This window comes from Salvia hispanica, chromosome 2 (assembly GCF_029641045.1).
Source record: "Salvia hispanica isolate PSC_SH4W2 chromosome 2, Shi_PSC_v1, whole genome shotgun sequence".
NCBI classification, from domain to species: domain Eukaryota; kingdom Viridiplantae; phylum Streptophyta; class Magnoliopsida; order Lamiales; family Lamiaceae; genus Salvia; species Salvia hispanica.
In genome coordinates this window covers 43,652,802-43,666,071 of record NC_142693.1, presented here as the reverse complement: position 1 = coordinate 43,666,071, position 13,270 = coordinate 43,652,802, and the positions used below count along the sequence as shown (strand labels likewise).

The 13,270-nt window shown below is 39.1% G+C and overlaps 2 protein-coding genes across 2 annotated transcripts; one reads left to right on the top strand and one right to left on the bottom strand.

The window, feature by feature from the left end:
- Positions 1 to 4,401: 4,401 nt before the first annotated feature.
- Positions 4,402 to 6,262, bottom strand: LOC125201979 (cytochrome P450 71AU50-like). Its single transcript, XM_048100289.2, has 3 exons — positions 5,930 to 6,262; positions 5,232 to 5,781; positions 4,402 to 5,099 (listed from the first exon to the last, which is right to left on the bottom strand). Exons 1-3 carry the CDS (start codon positions 6,235 to 6,237, stop codon positions 4,485 to 4,487), a joined length of 1,473 nt encoding a protein of 490 aa, XP_047956246.1. The 5' UTR covers positions 6,238 to 6,262; the 3' UTR covers positions 4,402 to 4,484.
- A 4,258-nt stretch (positions 6,263 to 10,520) lies between these two features.
- Positions 10,521 to 11,159, top strand: LOC148932467 (uncharacterized). The gene has a single exon (XM_089065117.1). It carries the CDS (start codon positions 10,521 to 10,523, stop codon positions 11,157 to 11,159), a length of 639 nt encoding a protein of 212 aa, XP_088921243.1.
- The last annotated feature ends 2,111 nt before the right edge of the window (positions 11,160 to 13,270 follow it).

Sequence of the window (13,270 nt, the reverse complement as noted above, 5' to 3'; positions counted from 1 at the left end):
GCAAACCCATTTTTAATACAAAAATACAGAACCAAGCATATGGAGGTCATTTTTGGGTCATCGTAAGCTTATTTTTACGTCATTATAATAAGGATGACATAAAAGGATCTTAACATGACCTCAACCTCAAAGTTTATAATATGACCTAAAAGTGCTTTATAATGACCCTCCATGTTTTTCTTTAATTATTGACCATTAGATTGTCAAATCTCATGGTCAAGATTTGCTCTGGATTTTGTATTTGGATCAATTTTTCTATTGATCATTTTCATATATATATATATATGTGTGTGTGTGTGATCAAATACTAACTAACTTACGGTAATAACTAATAACTAATATCAATTTTGTATGTTAAAAACATCAACACAAAGACATAAATTTATCAATCTTCTTGTGTTGATAAACTTATGTCTTTGTGTTGACATTTTAAATTTACATGTTGTATTGATATAAATATGTCTTTGTATTGATATTTTTAACACACAATATTGAAAGTTATTAGTTACTCCCTCCGTCCCGCTTAAGATGACACGTTTTCCTTTTTAGTTTGTCCCAATTAAGATGACACATTTCCTTTTTTAGTAACTTTCTCTCTCCAATTAATACACTCAACTACTTTTTCTCACTCCTATTAAAATATTCATCTTTTTTTATCTCTCTACTTTAATACTTCCACCCACCCTCTCTCTCTCCAGTTAAACACTTTAACCAATAACTCCTAAAATCCCGTGCCGGCTAAGCAATGTGTCATCTTAGCCGGGACGGAGGGAGTATTAGTTAATATATATATATAGGGATGTATTCAAATACTTTTCATATCTTTTGTCATTTTTCCTTCTTAATCCTAGCCCCACGATTTTGTCATCTGACGGTTAGATTAATGCCACGTGTCATTTAATAATGCACATTTTCATTCTAATAATGCACAACGGCTAATAATGCAACATTATAGACTAATAATGCACATTTTCATTCTAATAATGCACAGCGGCTAATAATGCAACATTATAGACTAATAATGCATTGATCACAACCATCCAATTCAAGGATCCAAGGGCTGAGATTAAGAAGGAAATAGGACACTTAGGGTGCAAAGGAGCCTAACGCACCCCTCTATATATATATATATATATATATATATATAGGGGTGTGTTAGGGTCCTTACAGCATCTTAGTGTAAAACACAGCACTAATCACAGCCCTTGGATCATTAGATTGGATGGTTGTGATTAATTATATTATCATACTAAAAATCTACATTATTAGCCGAGGTACATTATTAGACTAGAAATGTACATTGTAAGACTAAAACTGTACATTATTAAACTAAAATGCTACATTATTATCCGAGCTACATTATTAGTCTAAAATTCTACATCATTAGATGACACGTGGCATTAATCTAACCGTTAGATCATAAGATCCAATGGACTGCAAGTGTTTTGAGTTTTACTTATACTTAGCGTTCTGACCTGAATACATCCCTATATATATATATATATATATCAATTTTTGTATTGATCATTTTTCTATATATATATATAATATAATTTTTAAAATTCAATGGCAATCTTGTAAATTTCTCCAAAACTCCACATTTATATACTGTATAGATATATTAGTATAGATGTCATTTTTAATCATATCAAATTCGTCTAAATGGTGGAGGTAGTGCTCAATTCATTAGGTAACTGTCATATTAATTATTGATTTAGTGTATGATCAATTGATTAGGTAACTGTTAAGAAAAATATTCAGATTGGTCCAAAATTTATCAATATTTAAGTTCACACCCAAAATTTCATAAATAATATAAACCAAAGTTAAAACTCGCCTTTTATCTATAGATTATAGTCCCTCCGTCCTACAATAGATATCATATTTAATTTTGGCTCGAATTTTAAGAAATATAAAAAAATTGAGTTAAATAAGTTAATGGAAGGTGGATCTCATTTCTATATACTCCCTCCGTCTCTTTGTAATAGAGGTGTTTCTTTCCAGCACGGAATTTAAGAAAGTGTGTTACGTGAGTTAAGTAAATGAACACTCCCTCCGTATTAAAAAAATAGAAACATTTAAAACGGCACGAGTTTTAATGCATAATTGGTAAAGTAAGTGAGAGAAATTGCTAAAGTAAGAGAGAGAAAATGAAAAAAATAGTGAAAGTAGGTTAGTAGATTGTGAGGTCCATATCCTAAAATAGAAAGATTCTAAAGTTTCAACTTTTAAGGAATTGTCCAAAATGGAAATAGTTGTTATTTTTAAAAAAACGAAGGGAGTAATAAAGTAGGAAATGAAAAAGGTAGAGAGATGAATAGAGAATAAAGTAAGAAAGAGTAAAATAAGAAAGAAGAAAAGTTGTTGACTCAGCTAAGCTACAGTGGGACAACCCAAAAAGAAATACAACTCAGCTATAGAGGAACGGAGGGAGTATTAGTTTTATAATAAAATGTGAGTGAAATAAATTGATGGAATGTGTAACCTACTTACCATTTATGATAAAAGTGAAACATGACTCTTAAAATGTGATAGACAGAAATAGTAAAATAAGACTCTAATTGCGAGACGGAAGAAATAATAGTTTAATTAGTCTTGGTTATCTTATCTTCTTCCTCCAGCAGCAACCGACAACTATTTATTTCTAAACTTCCTTTTTTAATTTCCAATTTCAACCCCTCCTTCTTGGTCAATCTTTTACATTTTAGACTTTACATACAGTAGTTTGGAGAGTACTAAAGATATTTTTCAGAAATTTTTAAAAAATTTAAAAAGTATATATAAAAAAAAATTGGTAAGGGTTTAAGCCCTTCCTTCCTTGGGCTGTGTAAATTTTTGGTGGAACACAAGTTTGATTATATGACCATTTTATGATTTTGGTCTTAAACTTTATTTTTTGGAATTTTTGGTCCTGCACATTTCAAATCGGATCACAATTGGTCATCCGTCAATAATTCCGTTAATTTTATAACAGTCAACGGATTTAACTGAATTTTGACCAAATTATACTGTTAATTCTGATTTTTAATTAGTGACTTAAAAATTAAGTTTTTAATTAAGGTTTTCAATTTCTGCAAATCTCCTCTCCCACCACCGCCGCCGCCCTCCTCCGCCTCTTCTTCCATGACTGCTTCGTCGGCGGTATTGAAGTTCTTACAGTTCTTACTCTTCATCGATTCTCCACCCCTCTGTTTTACTCTTCTTTCACATTCAATTTCTCAACTGTGTTTAGAAAAATAGCTCCAGTAGTTCCTTCAACTGTGATATCTGCAAATTCTAAATATGATTAGTGTCTGTGAAAAATTCACAGTAATGAAAATGAATCTGTATCCAAAAAATATTGCTCCTACATCCATCAAAACTTCAAGCTCCTTGCCAAAAAAATCTACAAATGCACAAAAACTTCTCCTCTTACGGATTCTCTTATTTTGTTCTGTGATGCAACTTCATATACTTATTTGATAATGATATGTATGTGTTTGCTTTTTGCATTGCTGTTTCAGATTTCAGCATAGCATAGAAGATCTTGCACGAGAGCAGTCGTGGAAGATGAGGCGGAGGGTGACAGCGGCGGTAGTGGGGGAGGAGATTTGGCGGAAATTGAAAATCTTAATTAAAACTTGGCAGAAATTGAAAATCTTAATTAAAACCTTAATTTTTAAGTCGCTAATTAAAAATCAGAATTAACAGTATGATTTGGTCAAAATTGAGTTAAATCCGTTGATTGTTATAAAATTAACGAAATTATTGACGGGGGATCAATTGTGATCCGATTTGAAATGTGCAAGATCAAAAAATCTAAAAGATAAGTTTAGGACCAAAATTATATTCAGGTCCAGTTATGGCCTTTACTCTAAAAGAATACTGAGGCATGACATGGAATAGTCTACTCACGTGGAATATTAATTTATTTAGTTAAAGTCGCTGATCGTTGTTCAAAGTCAAAGTCAAGTTAGAAAAATACTTTGATATTTTGCAGTAGCATTCTGTTGAAAAACTTAATCAAACTAGCGAAATAATAATACAATAATTAACTATAACGAAACAAAACGCTATCAAAAAATACTACTATAAAAGTGAGGGTGAAGAAATTATCACAGATCAGCAGATTTAAGCCACCATACTGATCGAGTTTTGATTAGACAAAAAATTCGGATAAAATGAAATAGACCGACTGCCATATTTTTTTTATTGTTAGACCAAGTGTATTAATCTGTAGACTTAATGACTATTTTCTTTGTTAATTTGTTATCATTATTTGACCAAGATTTATAACTGCTTCATACACAAAGACAAGACGTGGTTGACTGGCCATTTAGTTAAAATGAACGAGTCTCATCGATTCCACTCGACAATCTGTTTGTCGTGAAAATGAATGAATTATATGTCTCACACGTAGAATATTTATTTATATCTCTTTATTGACAAACGAAATCCAAATTTTACAGTAGCATACATATTATCTTAGTTTGGGAACAGTAGAATCAGATGCGCAGGCGATAACGGGGAATAGCCATGAGAGGCTTAGCTCTATTAGTGACTATACCGAAATGCTCCGACATGTCAAGATCATCGGGCGCCATCCCATCGGGGAGCTCCCAATCGAAGCAATGCACCAACTGCGCCACCACCAGCCTGACCACCGTAAGAGCCAGCAGCATCCCGGGGCAGCCCCTCCTGCCCGAACCAAACGGTATGAGCCTGAAATCCTGCCCCCTCATGTCTATATCTCTCTCCAAAAACCTCTCGGGTTTGAAGGCATCAGGGTCGGGCCAGATGCTCGGATCTCTCATGATAGCCCACGCGTTCACGATTATCTGAGATTTCTTAGGGATGTGGTAGCCATCGACCTCGCAATCCTCCATCGACTCGTGGGGGATTAGCAGTGGCGCCACGGGGTGGAGGCGGAGGGTCTCCTTGAGCACCATGTACAAGTAATCGAGTTTGTCGAGGTGCGACTCGTCCACCGTCCCGTCCAGCCCCACCACTGCTTCAATTTCTTTCTGTAGCTTCTTCATCACCGTTGGATGCCTTATCAGCTCTGACATCGTCCACTCGATCGCGGTTGAGGACGTGTCCGTCCCTGCAATAAGCAGGTCCTGAAAACAACAAAATTGCATATCGTCACTATATATTAAATTTATAATAAAATATGAGTGAAATACGCAGTCTGCCGTAAAAAGTAGTAGTAAAAAGTAAATGAGACGAAAAAGGAAGTTTGAGACACTTACCAGAAGAATGGCCTTGACGTGGGTTCTACCGAACTCGAATCCAGCGCTGCCGGATCTAAGAATGGACATCATGGTATCGACAAAATCCTCGTCGTCTTTGTCTTTCTGCTTCTCGACGTGGCTGAGAAGGATTTTTTCGACTATCCCGTCAAAAACCTTGCTAAGGTGCTTCAACCTGCGGTTGATTCCCTGAAGATCAAGAGCGCCGACGTAAGGGAAATAATCGGCCAGATTGAATCGGGCTGCGAGCTCCATTGTTTCCGAGATCACGGATTTGAACCCGATTTCCTCCAAATCCGAGTATTTCCTCCCAAACACCATCAAGCAATTCATGTCTCCACTCAGAGTGGAAATTCTCGCGCTTAGATCGACCGCTTTGTTGGCCTGTTTGAGCCCCCCGATCATCAGCGCAATCTCCGCGTTGCGCATGGGCTGGAAATGCGTGATTCGGTGGCTGCTCAGCAGCTCCGACGTGCAGAGCTTTCGCATGTTGCGCCAGTATGGCCCGTACGGGCCTGTCACCAGGTTCTTCTGGTCGTAGCCAATATACCTGTTGGCAAATGAAACAAAAAAATAACTATTAACAATATTCTGCATCGTTGTAAAAAGAAAATTGAAACTACTATATATAAAATAAATAAATATACTGGGCAACTCCTCCTGTGACAAATTGGTTTTAGGATAGAATCTGTCAGTACCTTGCAGCGTCATTTTTGGGGCGGCTGGCAAACACGTGATCATGGCTCTTCAGGATGAGGGCGGCCGCGGAGGGAGAGGTGACCACCACGGTAGGGACGAAGCCAAAGCGGATGCCCATTATCGGGCCGTGTTTTCGGGCTAGGTTAAGAAGGTCGCGGTGGGGACTGCTCCCGAGTAGATGGAAATGCCCTAGAATGGGAAGGCCTTTCGGGCCGGGAGGGCTTTTTTTCTTGCTTTTCGGGCGGAGAAAAGCCTTGATGGCATATGCAACCACTAAAGCTATTAGCACTGTCCAAATCGAGGCCATTTTTGTGTAGTAGTTTGCTTCTGCGAGCTTAGCTATTTATAAGAGAATCACAAGGGTTGGTAACTTGGTGTATTATTATTTCTTTTATTTTTTAATTGAAAATTTGTAGTAGTATTTCATTCTTGATAGTAGGAAGGCTGCGCTTGGTCAATCAAATGTTTGTGGTACTAACTTGACTATATAATTTATAAATTCAATGTGTTAAATGTTGTAGAGTTTGATTAGTGAGATGCATTCTACGAAAGAATGTAAAGTTGACACGACTCATATTTTTCTTCGTAATAATTCTCTTAAAACATCTCTATTTTTTCTAAAGAATAGGGATAATTTTTTCTCTGAGTCGTGAGCTGCAGTCTAGAAAGAACTGACTCATGCATGCTTTTTCTAGTATTAGTATATATTATTAGTCTCTTAATTTATCTACATTAGGTTTATCCTTGACCTTTCAACGTAAGAAATAGGGTTAATTACGAAATACTCCGTACACAAACATACTACAATTGCAATTTTATATGTATTTTGAAATATATATAAAAAGATTAATTCTACATTATTATTTATTGGATTAATAATATATTAATTTAATGGTAGGATTTGATATAAACCTAAATTTTTAGGATTAGGGTTGAATATTTATATCCCAATAAAAATCACAACCTGGTTAATCTGCAATCCAAATAGGATTGACCTGATTCCCACCGAGCTAATGTCATTGACATTCCTACTTCAAAATTCATAGAACTTACATTGTTGAGTGTCACGGGATTTAAGTGGAGTTATTGAGTTATTGAGTAAAGTAAAGTAGAGAAAAAAATAGTCATTTTATTATGACAAATTGAAAAGAAAAAGTGATAATTTTAAATGGGACTATGGGTATATTCGATTGTATAATTTACGAGAAGAATATACTAATATTTATTCACTAATATCTATGTTTCAGAATACGAGTCACATTTTGCCATTTTGGTCCGACCCACAACAAAAGTCACATTTCACTTTTACCATAAATCACTTTTACCATAAATGGTAAGTATGCTCCACATTCCACCAACTTAATTCACATTTTATTAGTATAAAACTAATACTCCCTCTGTAACGCCCCGGAATTTAAAACCCTAATCGTAGAGCCCTAGAATTAATTGTTGATGACGTGGAATCGAGAATGCTTTAAATTCGTGAGATGAGTCTATGTTGAAAGTTGAAAAGTCAAACTTGTTGATTTGATGATGTGGCATGTGTTTTATTTATTGTTTATGTGGCAAATTAATTGTTTAAGGGTGAGTGAGAATGTTGGAGAAAATTTCCATAAATACTTGTCACCCTAATTCTTGTGAATTTCGAACCCTAGCCCCTTTTGTGGAGGATTTCTATTTTTCCGGATTTAATTTACTCCTTGGGATATTTATTTAAATTAAGTTCTAAGAGCCAATTATTTCCTTGTTTAGAAACACAAAAATCGAGCCCCCTTATTTCATAGTGATTTTCGAAAATCACTATAGTTGGGAAGGAATGTATTTAATTGATTTTATTTGATCCCTTACTTAATTTCCTTCCATACCTAGAATTCAATTATTCTACCAAATCTTTCCATATTTCAAGAGAACCTTACCATACCTTATTTTAATTGATAGTCAAAATCCATACCTTATTTAATAGGCATAGAACACGCCTATTTCTTGCTTCCAAGAGGGAATTCTTATTTTTATTTTGCTCCGTGATATTTTATTCTACTCCGTAAAATATACCAAAACAAAACCATGGCTAATTACCTAGCCTATATTTTCGAAAATATGGAGATATTTCCATCTCCTATTTTTGTTAATTTTCCTTTTCTACTTCACCCTATTATTTTATTCTATTTAATTATAAGGCAAAAGATCTTACCAAATATTCTATTCTTATTACCTAAAGATCTCATTGGACTCTATAAATAAGAACCAAGACCCCTAACCCTAGCCACATTATTTTCGCCCCCTCCTAAAATTCGACCCCCTCTCATCTTCTTCATACTCTCTCAATTTTCTTCCACTTTACTCCATAAATCCTTCATCTTTTGAGAAGAAATCGAAGTTTAATCCGTGGATATTGAAGAACCAAGCCTATACTTTGTTTCTACCGATTGATTTTCTCTAAAAAGATATTTTCGTTTAAGAGTTATGTTGTTCTTCTTATACCTCTCCTTTTCTTTTTCTTCCAACCGATTTAATCGGTGTTCTTGAACCTTCATGCATATTAATTGAGAGAAAAAGGGATAAGAAGGGATATGGGAACATGTGTGTGTGTGTGTGTGCCGAGAGGGTGAGGTGTGTGTATGCCGTGTGTGTGTGTTATGCGTGTGGTGTGTGTGTGTTGAAGTGTGTGTTGCGTAGTATGTGCTCGATGGCTAAATACTTTTGCATAACATATGATGATAGATCTAGGGTTGAGACGCTAAGAAATATATGTATGTTAAGCATGACTTGAAATTAGTAATTCATGGTGAGTGTGACTTGAAATCTCTAAATTATGAGGATTTAAGTGAATCGTTGGGAAAGAGAGAAGTAACAAGACATGCATAAGTTAAGAATTATAATTGAACCTAATTTGTGAATACGTGCCTATGTGAATTTAAAGGTGAAACCTCGGTTGCGAAGCCAGATAACGGAAAAAGCGAAACTACTTGAAATCTAAGCAGTCAAGGTGGGCTTTACTCTCAAAAAACTCTCTTTTATTTTGTCAAAGATAATTATCGGAGCTATAAGGGTGGTTTAACTGTTATGCCATGCCTATGTTTGCTTTATTGTGAGATTGTGTGCCTGATGCCTAATTTGTGAGTTCGCTCCATTGGGCTATAGGGCTATGGATATGATATACGAATTCGGGTCTGAGTATGGGCCGCAAACCCTACCAGGCTGTGTACACGAGGGGATCGTGAGCCGTCCTAGCTAGTCGGCCGGTCTCGTGGGCGAAAAGCGTGGCCACGCTTTCGTCGCACCATGGAAAGATTGTGATATTTGATTGTGGAATTTGATGAGAAAATGGGGAGTTATTTTGACTGGCCAGTCTATGGAAAATATTTTGTGATACTCGTGATATTTCTCTTATAACTGCTTAAAACTCGAGTTCACTTGGTAAGGGTGGCATAACTTGTAAAATGTTTTGGCAATGAGCTCACTGAGTATTTCAAAATACTCAGCCCTGCATGTGTTTTCCTATGTGCAGGTTGAATGATGACGAGCGGTGGCGGGTGTTGAGCAGCTTAATTAATAAATATGGATGTGTTGAACTCTAAGTGTAGTTGTGTCACCATACATAGCTATACTTCTCTCTTGGTCGTTTTCCGCTGAATTTTTGATACTCTTTGGAATTTCTTTTGGAATATTTGCATCTTACTTTTGTTTGTGGCCTTAGCCTTTTCTTGTGATTTTGTCTGGGATACCATGTCGTACATTTAAGACCTTTGAACCATATATGACATCTTCTTTCTTTAAAATTTCTAGGTCAAGTCCCTACTATTAAATACTCTGATATTTCTCTCTAAATGTAACCTTGGCCTATATTTACATCTTCGGAGTCGGTTGGGTAGCAGTTCGCCGCATTTATTGTACCTTAGGAGGGCGGGCTGTTACAGTTGGTATCAGAGCCTCAGTTCTTTCCGCTCTGGATCCAAGAGTCTTTTCGAACTTTAGGTTGTCTTTGTAGTCGTGTCGTTAATAAATTAAAACGTGGAAAAGCTCAACACCGCAACTCGTATCATTCAACCGCGAAGAAAGAGGTACTAAATATTTTGTGATTTATGTTTGAAACTTGATGCTTTTGGAAACGCTGTGAATGAGAAGTAACGTTTTCCTAATGAGGATATGTTGAATATGAGAACTTGTGAAAAGCATGCCTTATGTGTTAAGAATTTTTATGAATGCGAAGCGATGCTTCTTGAATGTTTGATGAATGTTGTATGGGAACTTGAAATGCGAATGTGATTGTTTGGGACTACGTTGGCCTGTTGCAATGCCTAGACTTGGACTTTCGAACCTAGTATGCTTTAGCAAAACGATCACAGCGCGTGAACCAACTCTAGAAACGCGAAAGAACTAGCTTAAGGCCGTTTATGTACATGGAGACTCGACGAAACGTGAACAGAAAACGCACGATTAGTTATCTAGAGACGAGAACCTTGGATGCGACGTTTTGAACTACCATCTTTTGACTCTTATCCACTTTCGCAGCACCATTTGAGATCACGCACTATCTATTCTTTTCCACTTTGGTGATGGTGCTGACTTGTTCCTTTTTCCCTTTTGTAGATGGTCCAACCCTATCACGCCCTTATGCGCAACCGTTATGCCAAGAATAGGAACTTCCCCGTGGAGCGCTTTAGAGAGATGGAGTGGGACGGAGAGCAGTTCCTTCTGAACTTCGTCACCGACTTTTATGGTCATTGGCTGGACGCCTACGCGTACGGGACTACCCATCATGAGGGAATCATGCGACTTATCCACATACTACCTTCCCCTTGGAGCGAGTGGACCGCTCAGGCCTCAGTATCCTACGTCTGGTTTAGTCCGCCCAAGTATACGCCTCGAGGAGACTTCGTCGGCCTTATGGGAGTTTTGCTTCCGGCCATGTCGACCGCAGTTGACGGACCTCCGCTCCATCCGCCAACGCAAAAGTACTCGCCAGGAGCAGCACGCCGAATGAAGTATCGCGATGACGAGGAGCCGCACGTTGCTCGCGTACCCCGTAGAAGAACCCTTAGGATGCGCGTTTCGGCACCTCGAAGGATCATAAGAGAGGCCGAGGAGATGCTTACCTCGATTCCTTCGCCCCTTAGTGACGAGAAGGAAGACGAGGGGATGGGACAGTTCGAGAGAGGAGAGTGTTCGAGCGCCGAGAGTGTTGGAGAGTCGGAAGAACCCGAGGAGGACGAGAACAGAAGTGGCTAGTGCTCAAATAGCGATTTTGTTTTCCCTTTCCCCATGTTTATTTTTGAAATTCTAGAACCTTTAATTCCGTTGTTGTCTTTACAATTTCTTTGCACTTCTTTTCTTATTCATTGTACCAAGACCTTTTGGGATCATTTTTGAAATTTTATGGGGAATTCGTACCTTTCTTTCTATTACATGGCGATGAAGCCGTCTTCGCTCTTTTATCCTTATGGCATGAATATACTTACTCTCTATTATCTTCCGAGTGTTTTCCACCTTATGGTGCAATCTTATTATGTTCTCTCTTGCGCACTTGTGTACCTCACAAATGTTATTATATGGTCTTTCTTTAGACCCTACTTGAAAACGAGTCCAAATGAAAATCTTTGTATATACGCATCTTTGTCTCAAAGTACCCTATCGCTACCTTGAAAAAAAAATGTGCACTAACAATTCGAGTGTGAAAATCAGGATGCCGCCAAGACGTAACGTGAGGAATGAGGGACGTGCCTCCCAGGTTTCGGTAGAGGAAAGTGTGACGCAACCAAGACCGCCGTCACCACCACCACCACCACCCCCGCAAGTGGACAGGGAAGTTGTGAAGCTGTTCCTTGACCAGAAGCCTCCTACCTTCGATGGGATGGGTGATCCTGCACGAGCTAAAACTTGGATACGTGCCTTGGAACGCATCTTTAGGACCTTAGTGTGTAACGATGCGGAGAAGATGATCTGCGTGACGCATCAGCTGACCGGATCTGCCGACTTTTGGTGGGACACCAAGTTGAAGACCATGTCCCAGGATCGTATAGACGAGATGACTTGGGAAGGATTCAAGACTGAGATTTATGACAAGTACGTACCCAAGAGTTACCGAAAGGCGAAAGCCGCTGAGTTTCACAATCTCACCCAAGGACGTCTGTCAGTAACCGAGTACGACCGTGCACTTTGTGACATGACCCGCTACGTTCCAGAACAGACCAATACTGACGAGAAGCTGGCCGATAAGTTTTGTGAGGGTCTTAGGCACGAGATTAGGATGGCTTTGGCAGTTCGTGGAACCCTTACGTATGCCGAGGCGTTAGCCCTCGCTTTGGATGTAGAGGCAGCAATGCCAAAGGAGAAGAGCGTAGGAAACACCGTGACGACACTGCCCCCGCCGCGACCCAACCATGATAAGAGGAGATGGGAAGGGAGTAGGGTTCCCTACGACAACAAGCGATACCGCCCCACTCAGAACAGGCCACCGTACGAAGGAGGACAGTCTTCGTTCAACCCAAGGAGTGACCCCCGTGCCAGACCACCCCAGTGCAGCGTTTGCACAAGGTACCATTTCGGGGAGTGTAGAGGACCGAACCCGACTCGGTGTTTCAACTGTGGAGGAAGCGGTCATTTCTCGAGGGAATGTCCGAGCAAGGGAAACGGATCGAGACAGAACCACCAGGGTTTCCGTCAGCAGCAAAGAACGCCACCTACAGGCTCGGGAGTGAGCCGGAACCAGCCCCTGCGGCTGCAGCAACCCGACCGCCCAAGACTTCCAGCCCCGGCTAAAGCGTACGCAATAGAGCAGAAGCAGCCCAAGGTCGAGCAAGGAAAGCCCGAAAATGGAAATCTAGCAGGTATAGGCGAAATCCTTGATACCCCCGTCGTTGTTTTGTTCGATACAGGCGCATCTCATTCTTTCATATCCGAGTTGTGTGTTCAAACCCTAAGCTTGCCTACTAGGAAATCCGAACATAAGATGATGGTGTCCTCACCAGTAGGAGGAATGATAGAGATCTCTCGTTTTTGCTTGAACATAGAAATCGTACTAGGAGAACGTAGGTTAGCGGCTCGCGACCTGCAAGTTATGGCGATGAAAGACGTTGATGTAATCCTAGGAATGGATTGGTTGACTGCGAATTTTGCGACAATTCGCTGCAAGGAGAGGCTAATAACCCTGCAAACTCCGGGTGCGAAACCCATCGCTTACCACGGAATCTCGATGAACCGACGAGTAGCTATAGTCTCCGCGTTACAAGCCACCGCAATGTTGAGAAAAGGACGCCCGACCTATCTTGTCTATCTCCACGGAGAAGAGAAGGAGGAAGCGAGGCTTGAAGACGTTGCTGTCGTACGAGATTTTCCCGATG

Bases quoted from the DNA above. Each gene is read 5' to 3' on its own strand.
- LOC125201979 (XM_048100289.2), bottom strand. From the start codon at position 6,237: ATGGCCTCGATTTGGACAGTGCTAATAGCTTTAGTGGTTGCATATGCC. The intron at 5,782-5,929 runs GTACTGACAGAT...ATTTGCCAACAG, and splicing joins CCCAAAAATGACGCTGCAAG to GTATATTGGCTACGACCAGA. The intron at 5,100-5,231 runs GTAAGTGTCTCA...TGTTGTTTTCAG, and splicing joins ACGTCAAGGCCATTCTTCTG to GACCTGCTTATTGCAGGGAC.
- LOC148932467 (XM_089065117.1), top strand. From the start codon at position 10,521: ATGGTCCAACCCTATCACGCCCTTATGCGCAACCGTTATGCCAAGAAT.